This window comes from Hemitrygon akajei, chromosome 23 (genome assembly GCF_048418815.1).
Source record: "Hemitrygon akajei chromosome 23, sHemAka1.3, whole genome shotgun sequence".
In the NCBI taxonomy this organism is placed as follows: domain Eukaryota; kingdom Metazoa; phylum Chordata; class Chondrichthyes; order Myliobatiformes; family Dasyatidae; genus Hemitrygon; species Hemitrygon akajei.
In genome coordinates, this window is record NC_133146.1 from 49,218,495 (window position 1) to 49,235,716 (window position 17,222).

The 17,222-nt window shown below is 38.6% G+C and overlaps 1 protein-coding gene across 2 annotated transcripts in view; it reads right to left on the minus strand.

Moving 5' to 3' along the window:
* The window catches only part of dock1 (dedicator of cytokinesis 1), a 574,951-nt gene that overhangs the window by 482,278 nt on the left and 75,451 nt on the right, over nucleotides 1–17,222 (minus strand). For both annotated transcript variants that reach the window (XM_073027587.1, XM_073027588.1), the window contains exons 5-7: nucleotides 14,843–14,939; nucleotides 6,395–6,543; nucleotides 2,570–2,705 (exon numbers count right to left, since the gene is read on the minus strand). In XM_073027587.1, the coding sequence (XP_072883688.1) occupies nucleotides 2,570–2,705; nucleotides 6,395–6,543; nucleotides 14,843–14,939 (382 nt within the window). The remainder of the gene's footprint in view (nucleotides 1–2,569; nucleotides 2,706–6,394; nucleotides 6,544–14,842; nucleotides 14,940–17,222) is intronic.

Here is a 17,222-nt window from a genome sequence, read left to right on the forward strand (position 1 = left end):
CTTGACACCCAGGAACTTGAAACTGCTCACTCTCTCCACTTCTAGAGGACTGGTATGTGTTCCTTCATCTTACCCTTCCTTAAGTCCACAATCAGCTCTTTTGTCTTACTGATGTCGAGTGCCAGGTTGTTGCTGCGACACCACTCCACGACTTGGCACATCTCACTCCTGTACGCCCTCTCGTCACCACCTGAGATTCTACCAACAATGGCTGTGTTGTCAGCAAACTTATAGATGGTATTTGAGCTGAGCCTAGTCACACAGCTATGTGTATATAGAGAGTAGAGCAGTGGGCTAAGCACTCACCCGAAGTGTGCCAGTGTTGATCGTCAGCGAGGAGGATATGTTATCACCAATCCGCACAGATTGTGGTCTTCCGGTTAGGAAGTCGAGGATCCAATTACAGAGGGAGGTCCAGGCTCTGCAACTTCTCAATCAGGAATGTGGGAATGATGGTATTAAATGCTGAGCTAGTCAATGAACAGCACACTGAGTAGGTGTTTGTGTTGTCCATATAGTCTAAAGCCATGTGGAGAGCCATGGAGATTGCATCTGCCGTTGACCTATTGTGGTGATAGGCAAATTGCAATGGGTCCAGGTCTTTGCTGAGGCAGGAGTTCAATCTAGTCACGATCAGCCTCTCAAAGCATTTCATCACGGTCGATGTGAGTGCTGCTGGGCAAGTCATTTAGGCAGCTCACATTATTCTTATTAGGTACTGATATAATTGTTGCCTTTTTGAAGCAGTGAGAGGTTGAAAGTATCTTTGAATACTCCCGCCAGTTGGTTGGCACAGGTTTTCAGAGCCTTACCAGGTACTCCATCGGGACCTTCCGCCTTGTGAGGGTTCACTCTCTTCAAAGACAGCCTAACATTGGCCTCTGAGACAGAGATCACAGGGTCATTAAGTGCATCTCCGAATATGAATGGTGAATATGGAGGTGATTTGAAGGTGAGCTCATCTAAAGCTCGACTGACATTTTTACTGCACATTTGCCAACAACAGCTTCTGTCAAGGGCTGCAGGCTGTTCTTTGTGCAGCATCAGCACCTGTTGCTGTCTTCAAATTGCAAGGTTGTACAATATGCAGCATACAACTAGCTCATTTTATCTAATGTTTGAAATTAAACCAACAGGATTCCACTAGACAATAACCAAGGTTCAAGGAGAAATCTTTCTCTGTATTTAGTGATTAAATATATCAGTGTTTTATCCTCCATATATCACACTATTTTTAAACAACTTCAGACTATGTGTTAAAATATGATCTATGAAACAAATTCAATTTCATTTAAGTAATCATAGTAAGGAAAATTAACAAAACAAGACAATCCTCAAACGCAGAAACCTAACACCACATACAAAGCAATGCAAACAACATTTGGAGCACTAGTTCAAAAATATTTTTCTTTAGCAATGGTTTTGTTTGCGTATTTTACACATTCCTGCAAAATAGACAGTGCTTTTCATTAGCAACAATGAATCCGCTGAAGGTTGAACACCATCTATGGAAGGAATTGATTGAATTCCTGCAACAGGATCTTGCTTTTCACTAAACGGCCTAGGAGCAACTAAGAAATCTACTTTCTCCTCCTTGAAACAAAGGAAATAAAAAGAATCATTCAAGATATTGTATAAAGAAAATTGAATATGCAGAGAGAGTGGCAGGAGATTCCAACTAAAGTGGCCAACATAAATCTATTTTTTACTCAACCACATATCTTATTTACTGAATTATCCAATTTCACACAACAGTTATGGCTTTGTAATCAACAACTGCTTACAAATTAAAAAAAACAATCAAGCGCATCTCAGTTGGTGTCTGTCAAGTAGGGAATTTTTAAAAAAAGCACATTTCTGAAAATAGTTATATCTTCAAATAACTCTAGTTTAACCGCGGAAGTAGTACGACTAACAGGCAATGACAAAGTGTCCTTTATCCTGGTCTGCACAGACACACATGTGGGAAATTAAATGAACTCAGCTGACAGTTTACAGGAAATTCATTCAAAAGGAATAAAAGGTTTTAGCTGTTGAAACACCCTTGGATCTACGGTACTACTCCTTAATTGAAACAAGGGTCATAGCTGGTGGTTGTATACCATTATTTGTTTCTTTTAAATTTTATTATCAAATTTCTTAGAATGTTTAAAAAACATGGAACGCTAATTTTGAGATATAACATGCAGTCAATAATGCAATCATTTCAGTTGCTTTACATGTGAACAAATATATGAAAGAAAGTGGAAATTGGGGGAAACAGGAATTTAGGAATTATAAACAAGTTATATGTATTAGTTGGAAAATGTATTGTTTTATCTCAGTAGTCAATTTCATAATATCCTTCCTGCTCATTTGATTATAGTTTACACATAGAATGTAAAAGGCTTAAAGGACACATTATATATTTATTTTTCTAAGCAAATCTCAAAATTATCCATCATTATTTGGATATTAAAACAAAAGGTTTGTCTGTTGAAAGTACTCTGACATACAATCACAATTAACAGATTATGTATAAATATTAAAAACAAATTTAGATCTACCAGCAGTTTATTTGTTTATTTACCTTTTCCTCCTGGATTCTTTCTTCTATCCTTTTTAATGCCACCTCATGAGCTCTAAACAGACTGATGGTGCTAGTTTGATCAGGGTCTAAAATATTGCCATCTTCATCGCGAACCACCAGATCCAGGTCAAGGATTCTAAGATCAATTAGAACAGAATGGCAGTAGCATCAAATAGAACAGATTTCCTTCTAAAACTATCTTAACTCCTGCAAAAGCATAATCCATGCTGATTTATATATTTTTATTTCTTTTGCACATATTTCCCTTTGTTAACAGGTTTGCACATATTATGGTACTGCCTGACTCTGACCACTTCTATGTTGTGGGCATTGCCTCACAAGAACCTGGATTGTGACAAAATATTCTCATATTGCTGGATAATACTCCACTACAGTTTGGAGTTTTGGTAAGCATGGCATGAAAGTTGATCTTTCCCATTAACCAACACAAATCAAACACTTTTTTTGCCATATCATGTGGACTACAATTGCAGTATATAGTAAAAAACTGCAATTATGAAAAGCACCAGCAGCTATAAATGCATACCATGCTGAGTATGAAGAACCCGCATGCTCACATTTCCTTGAGTTTGCGTGTCATGACTTGTAACTGTAATTCCATCATCTACTTTCAATTTAGCATTGCCTTAAAACAGTAATTTTGTTATTCTTTTCTGTGATTTATTTAGGTCCTATCTGCCAAGCAATATCAAACCAAGCAGAATAGTATGTACAAAATTAGACCTTAGAAATAATTCATAATAGATTGACCTTAGGAAGATCTCCTCCATTGCTGGGGTTAATCAATACATTATATCATTCTCCACCTGTTGTTCATTAATATAACAGAGCCAATAATTTTGAAATCATTTCTATGTGCATTGTCATAAATTTAACATGTAAATTTATGCCACAAACAGCCTATTATGCAGCTGCAAAATGGAATCAGCTTTTGTCATGAAATTATTCATTTGCTTTCTACGTATTTCTGAAGGTCATCATACCATTGGGACATGAGCCTTTTTAAAATAATTTTAAATATCAAAAGAAATTTGCATAAGCATTTTTAGTAAAACAGATCATTGTGATGACCGAGGATAAAGATAACAGTTTGATGTTGATGACATGTACAGTATATTGAGAATAGTTTCAATTCATTCACTACTGAGGTAGAAAATGTAAGCAGTGAATAACTTTAATTAGGTTTTGAAGCTTAACTAAATTTGACATTAATAAGAACACAAAAAGAATGAATTACTTAAAGTTAAAGATTTTGATGTTGAGTCCTGAAGAGTGCAACATGCCAAAATGAAAGATAGTATTCCTCAAGCATTTAACAGTGCAGGAGGCTAGATTGTATAAAAAGTCAGACTAAGAATGGGATGGTAAATTAAAACAAAAGGTAACGAGCAGACTAAAAATAGATGTGATCACCCAATCTGTGCAGATTTTCTCCACAAATAAAGAGACGCTATTGCGAACATCAAATACAGCATTCAGATTAGAAAATATGCAAATGAATCATTGCTGAACTTGGAAAGAGTACTGAGCCCAAGGATATTGTGAACAGGTGGTGAAAGGGCAAGTATTGCATCTCTTGCAGCTGCATGGGAAAGTGGTGTAAAGTGAGAAAACAGTAGGGTTGGACAGACAGCAATCCCTGTAAAGTGTTGAAAAGGGAGGGCAAGGGATGCTATGTCTGATGGTGAAATTTTGTTGGAACTGGTAGTAATTGCAAATTTTGATTCAGCGATGTTGAGACTTGTTGGCAAGAAGGTAAGACCCACAGAACTCTTATTGCTCAATCCAGAAGAGGGAGAGAGACCAGAGATAAGAGAAATAGATGAAATGCAGCTGAAAGCTCAGTCCACTTTGATCGCTGCCTTCATATGACTTCCAGCATCTGCAGTTTTTGGATTTTCATGTCATTAATAAAACCCAACCTCAAATAATACCTTAATCAACTTTGCTTAGATACAAAATTTAAGATAGTTGGAAATGCTGAACATCTAAAACTACTGAAAACACTCAGCTGATCAAGCAGCTTCTAAGGAAAAAATAATATATCCACAATCCATGATCTCCATCAGCAAAGGTGCACCACAGGTTGTGCTTGCCTCCCCCCCACCCCCGCTCTACTCACTTTACACCTGTAACTGTGTGGCTAAACACATCTCCAACACCATATTCAAGTTTGCTGATGAATGACATCACTGTTGCGAGCCGTATCAAAGGTGGTGAGATCAAAAATTTAGCTGAGTGGTGTCATAACAACAACCTCTCACATAAAGTCAGCAAGACCAAGGAACCGATTTGTTTACTTCAGGAGAGAGAAACCAGAAGTATATGAATGAGCCAGTACTCATTAGAGTACCAGAGGTGGAGAGGCAATTTTAAATTCCTTGGTGTAACTATTTCCATATAACATATAACCATATAAGCATATAACAATTACAGCACGGAAACAGGCCATCTCGGCCCTTCTAGTCCCTGCCGAACGCTTACGTTCACCTAGTCCCACCTACCTGCACTCAGCCCATAACCCTCCGTTTCTTTCCTGTCCATATACCTATCCAATTTTTTTTTTAAATTTCCAGAGTACCTATCCTGAACCCAGCACATAAATACATTTGGGAAGAAAGCACGGCAGCACCTCTACTTCCTTAGGTTTCTGTGGAGATTCGGCATGGTATCAAAAACTTTGACAAACTTCTGTAGATGTGTAGTGCAAAGTATATTGACTAGCTGTATCACAGCTGAGTATGGAAACACCAATGCCTTTGAAAAGGTAGTGGATTCAGCCCAGTACATCACAGGTAAAGCCCTCTCAACCACTGAGCACATTTACATAAAATGCAATCGAAGGAAAGCAGAATTCATCATCAGAGATCCTCACCACCCAGGCCATGCTCTTTTCTTGCTGCTGCCATCAGGTAAAAGGTACAAGAGCCTCAGGACTCTCACCTCCAGGTTCAAGAACAATTACTACCCCATAACCATCAAGCTCTTGAACAAAAGGGGCTAAAATACACTCATTTGCCCCATCATTGAAATGTTCCCACAACCAATGATCTCACCTTAAGGATACTTTATTTTGTTATTTCATCTTCTTGTTATTTATTGCTATTTATTTATATTTGCATTTACAGTTTGCTGTCTCCTGCACTCTGGTGGATCTTTCGTTGATCCTATTATAGTTACTATTCTATCCATTTGCAGAGTATGCCCACAAGAAAGTGAGTCTCAGGGTTGTATGTGGTGACATATATGTAATCTATAAATAAAATTTACTTTGAACTCTGATGAGTTAACATTTTTTGACAAAGGTTCTTCAACTTGAAGTATTAACTGTGTTTCTCTTTCCACAGATGCTTGGATTCTTGGGAAACAATTACTTTAAGGGAAGAGCCTGAAGAGATCATCTGGAATGGAGCCAAATATTGGTGGCTGCACCAATTTGAAGGCAGCAGAGGAATACCCATTTCCGTTTAAGCCACTAATTCTTAATTACATACATTATTCATTATATACTTTTCTACAACTGTTTTCTGCTTAATGGAGATGACTACCAGAATGATAAATATGATATATCTAAAACTAGCAAAGAATGTATGGAAAATAGAGTAAAATAAAAAGATGGGCACAAATACATATTATCTGCCCCACAGAAGCAAACGACCAGCAAAACACTGCTCCAACTAAAATACTCATATAATAAAATTTATAGGGCTTCAATCATTTGTATTTAGCATTTCTAATATTGCATTAGGAATATTATGACCAATTTCTCTACATGTTAGAAAATGTTAATTGATCTAGATATACCTGTTGCCATAATCTATTTTGGCAGTGACTTTCTGCTTCAGTTCCTTCAGCTCATCTTGCGGGAGTGTTCCAGAAAGTATCTGTGATCGCCATTCAATAAGATCATACATCATGTTCCTAACTCGGCTGAACATCTCTTGATTATTACTCTAAAGCAAGATAAATTTAAAAAAGAAATTAAATACAAGGAACAATTTTGATAGACTATACTTAATTTCACTCAATATTACTAACATCTCAAAACTGAACGGCATGATTACATTCGCACATGTAACAAATAAACAAGTTACAAGTGTTTGTGTTTTCAGCTGAGTGGAAGCTGAAAAGCTTCACAGGTAAGCCATTATGAAGCTGGTGCAAGACATTCTGAAGGAAGGGTAAAGACCATAATGATCCACATCAATACCTAAAATAGAAGCAAAAAGAGGTTTTGCAGCCAAAGAGATGTTAAGAAGGATTACTTCCAGTGTCAGATGCTAGTTAACGAAGAAATGGAAGGATATAGCAAGTTAATGCATGATTAGACAGTACAAGACAGAATTTAATTGGGAGCAGTCCTGCAGCAAGAGCTATAAAGGTGTTCAAGCTGGATGGGGCTGCACTTAACAGAACTGAAGCCAATATACCTACATAAAGAAAACCAACATTTTATGAGAATAGTTAGCAAATTTAGCAAAGTGTTGATCACAAATAAATGGGAAAGAGGGAAAAAAGGGGACATTAAACATTACTGATACATACAATTAAGACTTAAATGCAATACAGAATTGAGCAGAAATTGATGAAAATGAAACATTTAAATTAGGTTTAGAATGCTGATGTTTAAATAGATTAACTGTAATTAATACGGTTGCTAAGGTGCAAATAGCCAAATAATAATATGATATAGTGATAATGGTGACCTTGCTCCAAATAAATTCAACTGCTTTATCTTCCCAATTTACTGTTTATTCAGGAACGATAAGGAAGAATAAAAAAAGACACATCAATAATTCCTCACTCCTCACACAAAGGCAGCTCAATCTGCTGAGCTCCTCCAACAATCTTTTTTCTCCAACGATCGAATCTATTTGGCTGCAATTATAAAACATTTGCGGAATTATTATGCAATTCTATATATTTTATAATCTACCAAATAGAAGAAAGCAAGAGAACAGACTGGCACTGAAAATGCGTTAGTGAAGATTATGAGAGACTGCAACTACTCTAACATTCTAATTTTCTACTGTTTCTTGCAAAGTTGCTAACCTCACACTTCCTTACATCATATTCAGTTGGTTATATCTTCCCCACTCAATCTACCTTCATCATTTGCAGACTGGGCCCCTTTCATAAGACACTTCCCCATCTACCAGTACTTGACTGCAATATATTTTCCCCCTCTTAAAAGTATGAATGCAGCTTTTATGTCCTAGCTTAAATCAATGGAGAATGACATTACTTGAAAACATTAAACCTAATTATCTCGGTTTTCAGTTAGTTTGCTAATTCCCTAACCATGATAAGTATATTACACTTCTTAATGCAATAATTAAGAGCTTGAGTAGGATTTGAAAAGCTCTACATAATGGAGTACACAGTCAATGGAGGAGAGTAACAAGATTCAACAGGATACAAAAGAAGAACAGAAAAGTATGTTAAAGACCCAAGAGACCTTATTGGTCAAATGGCCTCATTTTATGCAAATTTTTGAATTATGCTCGTCTGATCAGAGAAGTGAATTGTGACTTCAAGTAAATGACATTAAATTACATATACAGCAAGTCAAAAATTAAAACAAGTTTAGCTATTTCAGAGTCAGTCCAACTGTGCTATGCTTTCCTCATTGCGTACAATGCTAAAAATACAGAATATGGAAAATATATCTGAAGACCTCAGAGCAAAACCATATTCAGGGATGCAACTTCGGATCTGAATGAATAATGCTGCAGCCATCACCAACTTCATCAAGATCAAAACGGCACCTGCAAACAACAATTCCTCAGGTGACATTCTCCAGATAGGAAATCTCTCCAATTATTTCACTTTTGTTTGCCTTCTGCTTGTTATTTTTGTCTTGCTTGTGTTACAGGAGCTGTTGGAGCTGGCAACATATAGTTTGGAACTCAATCGAAGGATCCAGCGCTCTGCTGTGTCCAGTGAGCTGACTCATGGGAATCAGAGACAGGCTGGGGGGGAGAGGGGGGGCTCAAAAAGGACCAAGAACCTAAGCTAGCATGATGAGATGAGATGAGGGAGTTGTCATGAACAACTCCATCTCAAAGCTAGATGGAAGATTGGAGATTGAAGCATCAAGTTGAATGCAGGGGGTGAGTGATGGCTCCCTATGAAGGCCACCAACAAAGGTCAGCAGCCGAACTGGTTCAGACCCGGGTCGGCAATTGCTCTGTAACGGAGGACTGAGTTTTTAGTGGCCACTCTCCTCGAGGGTAGACGAAAAGATGTTTCTGATACTGAGATTTATGCGATTATTGAACTGTACTTTATATTGGTTTCCTTCAGTTTTATGGTGTTTTCTTTCTTGTGGCTGATTGGTGGGTGGGTGATCTGTTAATTTGTTGAGGGAGATTGGGGGGGGGGTTTGATGCTACTGTTATTGTTTTTTCTGTGAGTAAGGGGGTCGGGGGATTGTTATTGTTGCTTTTTTTTACTGCAGGTGAGGGGGTCAGGGGTTGTTACTGTCACTGCTGTTTATCTGCGAGTGAGGGAGTTGGGGATTGTAACTGTTTTTTTCTGCAAATGAGGGACTCAGGGGATGTTATTATCGCACTTTTTCTGCGAGTAAGAGGGTCGGGGATTGTTATTGTTGCAGTTTTTTACTGCAGGTGAGGGGGTCAGGGATTATTATCATCGCTGCTTTTTTTCTGCAAGAGAGCGGTGGGTAATTTGACGCTATTGTAACTTTTTTTTCTGAAAAAGAGGAAGTGGGAGATGTTGAGATCTGCTGGTTTTGTTTCTTTTCTTTTTCGTGTGGGGGGAGTTGATGTATTTTCTTTCATTAACTCCCACAGTCTTTCTGCATTTCATGGTTATCCAGAGAAGGCAAATTATCAGAGTTGCATTCGGCATGCACACTTTGACAATACAATGAACCTTCGGAGATCTACGTAGATGTGCGTGTGTCTTTAAGAACAGAGTTTTCCCAAAACAGAAGCCCTGAATGAACCTGAAGATTTGTAGTCTGCTGAAGGTTAGATCTGTGGCATTCAAGACTGATGATCCAGAATCCAACAAGTCCAGATATGGCCTACATAAAGCCATCCTGAAAGCAAAAAGGCAAAATCTAAAAGCATAAATGGCAGTGTTATTTCACTCCACAATGAACTCCACCACCTTTTATTCAATGCTTTTGAAAGGGCGAATAGCACTACACCTGCATGAATCCCTACAGTATCTGACAACCCAGCAATCTCTGTCCCGGAAGCTGATGTCAGAAAATCAAAGGTAAACCCTTGCAAGGCATTAGGTTCGACTGTGTACCTGGCCAGGTACTGATAATCAGTGCCAACAACTGGCTGGAGTGTTCAAAGAAATCAACTTCTCACTGCTTCAGTCTAAAGTTCCCACTTGTGTCATAAGGGCAGCAATCATTCTGCTACCCAAAAAAAGCAGGATGAGCTGCCTCAATGACTATCGCCAGGTAGCACTCTCATCTATATTGAAACGTTTTGACAGGTTGGTTATGGCTAGAATTAACTCTTGCTTGAGCAATGACATGGAACCGCTGGAATTTGCCTACTGCCACAACAGATCTGCTGCAGACATAATCTCACTGGCTCTGCTTTACAATAGCAAAACATACTATATGTCTGGCTGATGTTTGTAGATTACAACTTGGGATTCAACACCATCAACTACAGCTTTCTCTGCATTTGGATGCCTGATTTCCTTATTGGGAGATCAGTCAGTATGCAATGGTAATATCCCCTCCTCAAGGAAAACCCGCAAAGCTTAAATGCCATCTATAAGTTTGCAGATAACACCCGTCATTGGCAAAATCTCAGACAGTGACGAGGACGCATTTAGGATTGAGATACTTTGGCTGGCTGAGAGGTGTCACAACAACAACTTTACACTCAACATCAACAAGACCAAGGAATTAACTGTGAACTTCAGATAAAAGGAGGATGGGAGAACAAACCAGCCCAGATTGAGAGGTCATCAGTGGAAAGGCTAAGCAGCAGCAAATTCCTAGAGGTCAATATCTCAGAAGATCTATCCTTGGCTGAACTCTGATGCAACCACAAAGGCGGCACCAGCAGCTATACCTCATTAGGGGCTTTAAGAGATTTAGTACATCGACAGAGACTTGCAAATTTCTATAGATACACAATGGGGAGCATTCTGACCAGTGGCATCACAGCCTGGTATAAGACTATAAGACATAGGAGCAGAATTAGGCTATTGAGCCCATGAAGTCTGCTCCACCATTTGATCATGGCTGATTTATTTTCCCTCTCAACACCATTCTCCAGCTTTCTAACCTTAACTTTTGATACCCTTTCTAATCAAGAACACATCAACCTCTGTTTTAAATATACCCATAACCTGGCCTCCATTGTCATCAGTTGCAATGAATTCAACAAATTCACCACCCTCAGGCTACAGAAATTCTCCTCATCTCTGTTCTCAAGAGACATCCTTCTATTCTCAGGCTGTGCCCTCAGGTCCTAGATTCACCCACAATTGGAAACATCTTCTCTACAAACTCTCCATCTAAGCTTTTCAATATTCTATTGGTTTTAATGAGAAACCCTGTTATTCTTCGAAACACCAATGCAGAGTCCAATGCACAGGATTGCAAGAGGCTGCAGAGGTTTTAGGTTCAGCCAGTTCCATCATAGGCACAATCCTTTGAACCATTGATGATATCTTCAAAAGGCAATGCGTTAAGGTGGCCCCTCAAAGTGGCAGCTTCCATTAGTAAGGAGCTTCACCATCTGGGATATGTCTCATTTTGCTACTACCATCAGGGAATAGGTGCAGTAGCCTGAAGACCCATGCTTAAGAATTCGGGAACACCTTCTTTCCTTCCGTCATCAAATTTCAGAATGATCTAAGAACTCATGAACACTACTTCATTATTCCTTTCTGTTTGCATTATTTTGTAATTTATAGTACTTTTTAATTCTTTGCACTGTGTTGTTGCTGCAAAAAACAAATTTCATGATTTACAAGTCAGTGATAATAAACCTGATTTTCATTACCTTGCCAAATCTTCTCGACAAATGTTTACCAAATTCCTTTTAATTTGCTTTTACTTCCTAGCCACTGAAACTGTTTCAATCACATGCATCAGGCGTGCATTCTAAATCCTAAGTAATCACTGCAAGTTACATCAGACACTAGCCCAATACTCCCTTGAACTTGCTTTAAAGTCAAAGCTTTTATTTACATAAAAGTAGGAGACAAAATTCAAAAGGAATCCCTTAAATCCTTGAGCATCAACCAGCTTTCTACTCATGTAGACAAACATTTTTTTTCCCAAATGGTCCAAAAGACAATCTTGAACACTTTCTGAAAATTTGATGCTAATTGTCCAATACACATAACCTTGGGTTGGGGACTGCTAGGTGTACTCCAAGATGAAAAAAAAATTAAAAGACAATGAAAATATAACAAGAAAGGGAAAATTGTAAGATAACAGGAAAAGTATAAAAACTGAAGCAAGTTTCAGTTAATGTTGGTTGAAATTTTTCCCACGTTCATAGGAAATGTAATCAAACAATTTAACAATTATAATATTCTCCTTCCATATTAAAATATACTGAAACATTTTATTTTTTCAAAAAAGCACAGGAAAGTAAAGCAAATTGCAGGTTAACTGAAACACATTGGGACCAGTACATTTTGACCTAATTTATTGGCTGCCCTAATTGTTTGAAGTTTCATGGAAATATTTGAAAAGGTATAAACAAGACAAACTACTATTTAACAAAGTAATAAATTATGTATTTAAATGCAATGCAGAACAAATTAGAACACTATTAATACTGCTACAGTACTATAAAACTGTGTTAGTTCATAATGGTTATAGAGGGGAATTTGTCAAGTGTACACTGCCGTGTTCTTTTGAATGAACAAAATCTGCGCAGACACCTTATGCAGATAATAGACAGCTTTCTTTGCCTTCAATAATTTTCGTTACCAACAATAAATTTCCTAGCATCATGTGTAGTCATTAGCTCAGCTTCAGTTGTGTCACTCTCGTCACTTTCGTCATCTTCATATTCCCTATTTTGGTGTTTCAAAACAATGCTTTCAACGATTGCAACCCCAAATCTTCATTTTCATTGTAACATTCAAGGTGATTATTAATACCTTCAAATTCTTCATAGTTCCTAACTTATTGACGTAGTAAAATTGCTTCATTTTCATCCTAGCCATTTCTAGCATTTCAAAACCCCATTGCTTGAAACTGCAATGAGCAAAAACAGCTGTAAATTGTCTGCTATCACTGTGAACTTTTTTTTCCCTAGACTGATGGATTTTATATTCTGTGATTTTTTTTAATTGCCCATTCCTTTTCTGTTTTGTTATGTGAGGGGAGATTGTTTTGGGATTGATGTTCCGTTAGTTTTTTGTGCAGCAGAGAGATTGTTTGGGGTGGGGGTGGGGGGTTGTCGACGTTCCTGTTCCGTTTTATGCAGGATGAAGGGTTGATGATCTGGATGCCATTCTTTTTTGACTGGGGGGGGGTGATATTTCTCTCCAAAGGACTTTCATGTTCTTTATTTCATAGCTATATGGACAAAACAAATTTCAGAGATAAATGGGGATATATGCTTTGATAATAAATGAACCTTTGAACAATCACTGACTAACTACTGCCTGTAAAAGTTAACCCTTGCACTCACTTCCGTGGCTGTTGAAGTAGATTTTCTTCAATTGCTTCGAGAATTTGTTTCACCAACTATCTACGATAAGTCCTTAAATTATTTTTATGATTCCCATATCTACTGGCTGCACCGAGGGTGAGGAAATTAGCTAGCAGAAATCCCAGCTGTATGTTTCTCAGACAAAATTATTTTTGTGATTCCCATATCTACTGGCTGCACCAAGGGTGAGGAAATCAGCTAGCAGAAATCCCAGCTGTATGTTTCTCAGACTTTCTACTTGTTGACAGTGCAACACAACTGTCAACAAGCAGAAGAATCGCAGTAGCTCCATATCCCAACTAGTCAGCCATTTCTTACAAAGTTTGGAAGTCAGCCATGCATTCTTATTAGCATACTACTCAATTGGTAAACTATCCATGCTTAGCCCCTTAAAGCATCAAGGTTTTAATATTTTTCCCAACAATCCACAATTATCTTTCTTCAGCTCCTGACACATTTAAACTACACAGTTATTCGATCCATCGCTTTCTTTGAACCCGATGGTGTTGCACGTTTGTAGCAAAGGGAACCTTCCGGCATGGCACGTTAAAGAAGGCCTGTTTCATTCGGCATTGTAGATATCACCTGCACAAAATTTTTGAAGCAAGTTGTGGAGTTCTGTCGATTTGCATGTTTCTGCACTTACAACAGCATTACTACTTTTCGCACTGTGTGCTTCCTTGAAAATAATGTGGAGCCTACATCCAACAAGACAACCATCTGTTGCTTTAAAATCTTCGTGACACAGCTTCTTAGCTAACTCTTCTTAATTTTTTTTAAACACTGACCCACTGACACATACACCTCATCCAGTTGTAATGGAAATCCATTGATTGAGGGCCTCTTCAACATCTAAATCTTTACCTTCAACACCTTTGTTTTTGGGATGTTCTCTGTTGGCCCTCATATATGCAGATTCTTCTTGCAGTTTATCTTGCTGATGTATCGCGCATGTAGCTGTAAATTTTGGCACTCCAGTTATCTCTGCCAGCTGATGATGAGTGGTGGTAAATGGATGACCTTTAATTTGGTCCAGTAACCTATTTTTTTTAAGCTAGTGTCAAAGCTTGTCATGGCATCTTGGCAAGGGTCTCAAAAACATTTTTAGTTATGAAAAAAAATTAAAAAACACGGCTTTTTGAATCTGCAGCCATTAGCCCAAAATAACACAAGCACACACAGTTGTTCACTCCACACATGGTGTAGTATCTAACAGGCACACAGTCTCAACTAAGCAGCAGAGTGTCCCAAATAAACAAAGGGAATCCTGGCTATTTTCTTGATTTGGTTTTGTTCTTTAAGCATTGTCCCAAATAAGCAGCTGCCCCAATCAACCGATGGTACATTTAACCAGAATCCACTGTATCTGGACTTTTTCAATTTGTAGTTTGTTTGTTCAGGCACTAAGAGATTTGCAACTTTAAAAGTTTTTAGGCTACAATTTACTTTAGTAGCCTTCACTGTCATATTTATGAAATGGCACTACCAATGTAGGTAACCAAAGTGCATCAGGTTAAATATTAAAAACTCTAACCACAAGAGTTTAAAAAAAACATTGTATTTCACTCACAACATACAAATGCCGCCATATACTTGACCATTCTCGAAGGGTTGTAGTAACTTCCTGAACCAGTGGAAGGTCATTTGGTGTAACAGTTTCATGTTGCCTTGAATAAAATACAGAATAGCATCATTACATTCCAATTTATAAATAACTTCAATTTATGATCCCTGCTTCCAGCACACAATTTTTCATCCAAAAAAAAGGGAGTTTCTCAAAAAATGTTGCATCTATATCCCACAGGGTTTGCTATAGAAACATAGAAAACTCACAGCACAATACAGACCCTTCGGCCACAATGCTGTGCCAAACATGTACTTAATTTAGAAATTACCTAGGGTTCCCCATAGCCCTCTATTTTTCTAAGCTCCATGTACCTATCTAGGAGTCTCTTAAAAGACCCTATCATATCCACCTCCAACACCGTCGCCAGCAGCCCATTCCACTCTGCCTAAAAAGCTTATCCCTGACATCTCCTATGTACCTACTCGTGTGAGCCATTTCAGCCCTGGGAGAAAGCCTCTGAGTATCCACATGATCAATGCCTTTCGTCATCTTATTCACCTCTGTACGGTCAACTCTCATTTTCCACTGCTCCAAGGAGAAAAGGCTGAGTTCACTCAACCTATTCTCAAAAGGCTTGCTCCGCAATTCAGGCAACATCCTTGAAAATATCCTCTGCACCCTTTCTATAGTTTCCACATCCTTCCTGTAGTAAGGTGACCAGTACTCCAAGTGGGGCCTGACTAGGGTCCTATATAGCTGCAACATTACCTCTCAGTTCTTAAACTCAATCCTACAGTTGAAGAAGGCCAATGCAGCATATAACTTCTTAACCACAGAGTCAACCTACACAGCAGCTTTAAGTGTCCTATGGACTCGGACCTCAAGATCCCTCTGATCCACCTCACTGCAAAGAGTCTTGCCATTAATACTATATTCTGCCATCATATTTGACCTATCAAAATGAACCACCTCACACTTATCTGGGTTGAACTCCATCTGCCACTTCTCAGCTCCGTTTTGCATCCTATTAATGTCTCACTGTAACCTCTGACAGTCCTTCACACTATCCACAACACCCCCAACCTTTGTGTCATCAGTAAATTTACTAACCCATCCCTCCACTTCCTCATCCAGGTCATTTATAAAAATCATGAAAAGAAGGGTTCCCAAAACAGATCCCTAAGGCATACCACTGGTCACCGACCTCCATGCAGAATATGACCCGTCTACAACCACTCTTTGCCTTCTATGGGCAAGCCAATTCTGGATCCACAAAGCAAAGTCTCCTTGGATTCCTTGCCTCCTTACTTTCTCAATAAGCCTTGCATGGAGTACCTTATCAAATGCCTACCTTCATCAATGTGTTCAGTCACATCCTCAAAAAATTCATTCAGGCTCATAAGGCACAACTTGCCTTTGACAAAGCCATGCTGACTATTCCGAGTCATATTCTGCCTCTCCAAATATTCATAAATCCTGCCTCTCAGGATCTTTTCCATCAACTTACCAACCACGGAATTTAGACTCGCTGGTCTATAATTTTCTGGGCTATCTCTACTCCCTTTCTTGAATAAGGGAACGACATCTGTAACCCTCCTATCCTCTGGAACCTCTCCCAACCCCACTGATGATGCAAAGATCATTGCCAGAGGCTCAGCAATCTGCTTCCTCGCCTCCCACAGTAGCCCGGGGTACATGTCATCTTGGAGACTTATCCAACTTTTCAAAAACCTCCAGCACATCCTCTTCCTTAATGTCTATATGCTCAAGCTTTTCAATCCGCTGTAAGTCATCCCTACCATTGCCAAGATCCATTTCCGTAGTGAATACTGAAGCAAAGTATTCATTAAGTACCTCTGCTATCTCCTCCGGTTCCATACACACCTTTCCACTGTCACACTTGATTGGTCCTATTCTCTTACATCTTATCCTCTTCCTCTTCAAATACTTGTAGAATGCCTTGGGGTTTTCTTTAATCCTGCTCACCAAGGTCCTTCTCATGGCCCCTTCTGGCTCTCCTAATTTTATTCTTAAGCTCCCTCCTGTTAGCCTTATAATCTTCTAGATCTCTATCATTACCTAATTTTTTGAACCTTCAATAAGATTTTCTTTTCTTCTTGACTAGATTTTCAACAGCATTTGTACACCACGGTTCCTGTATGCTACCATCCTTTCCATCTCATTGGAACATACCTATGCAGAATGCCACACAGCTATCCCCTGAACATTTGCCACATTTCTACCATACATTTCCCTGAGAACATCTGCTCCAAATTTATGCTTCCGAGTTCCTGCCTGGTAGCTTCATATTTCCCCTTACTCCAATTAAACGCTTTCCTAACTTGTCTATTCCTATCTCTCTCCAATGCTATGGTAAAGGAGA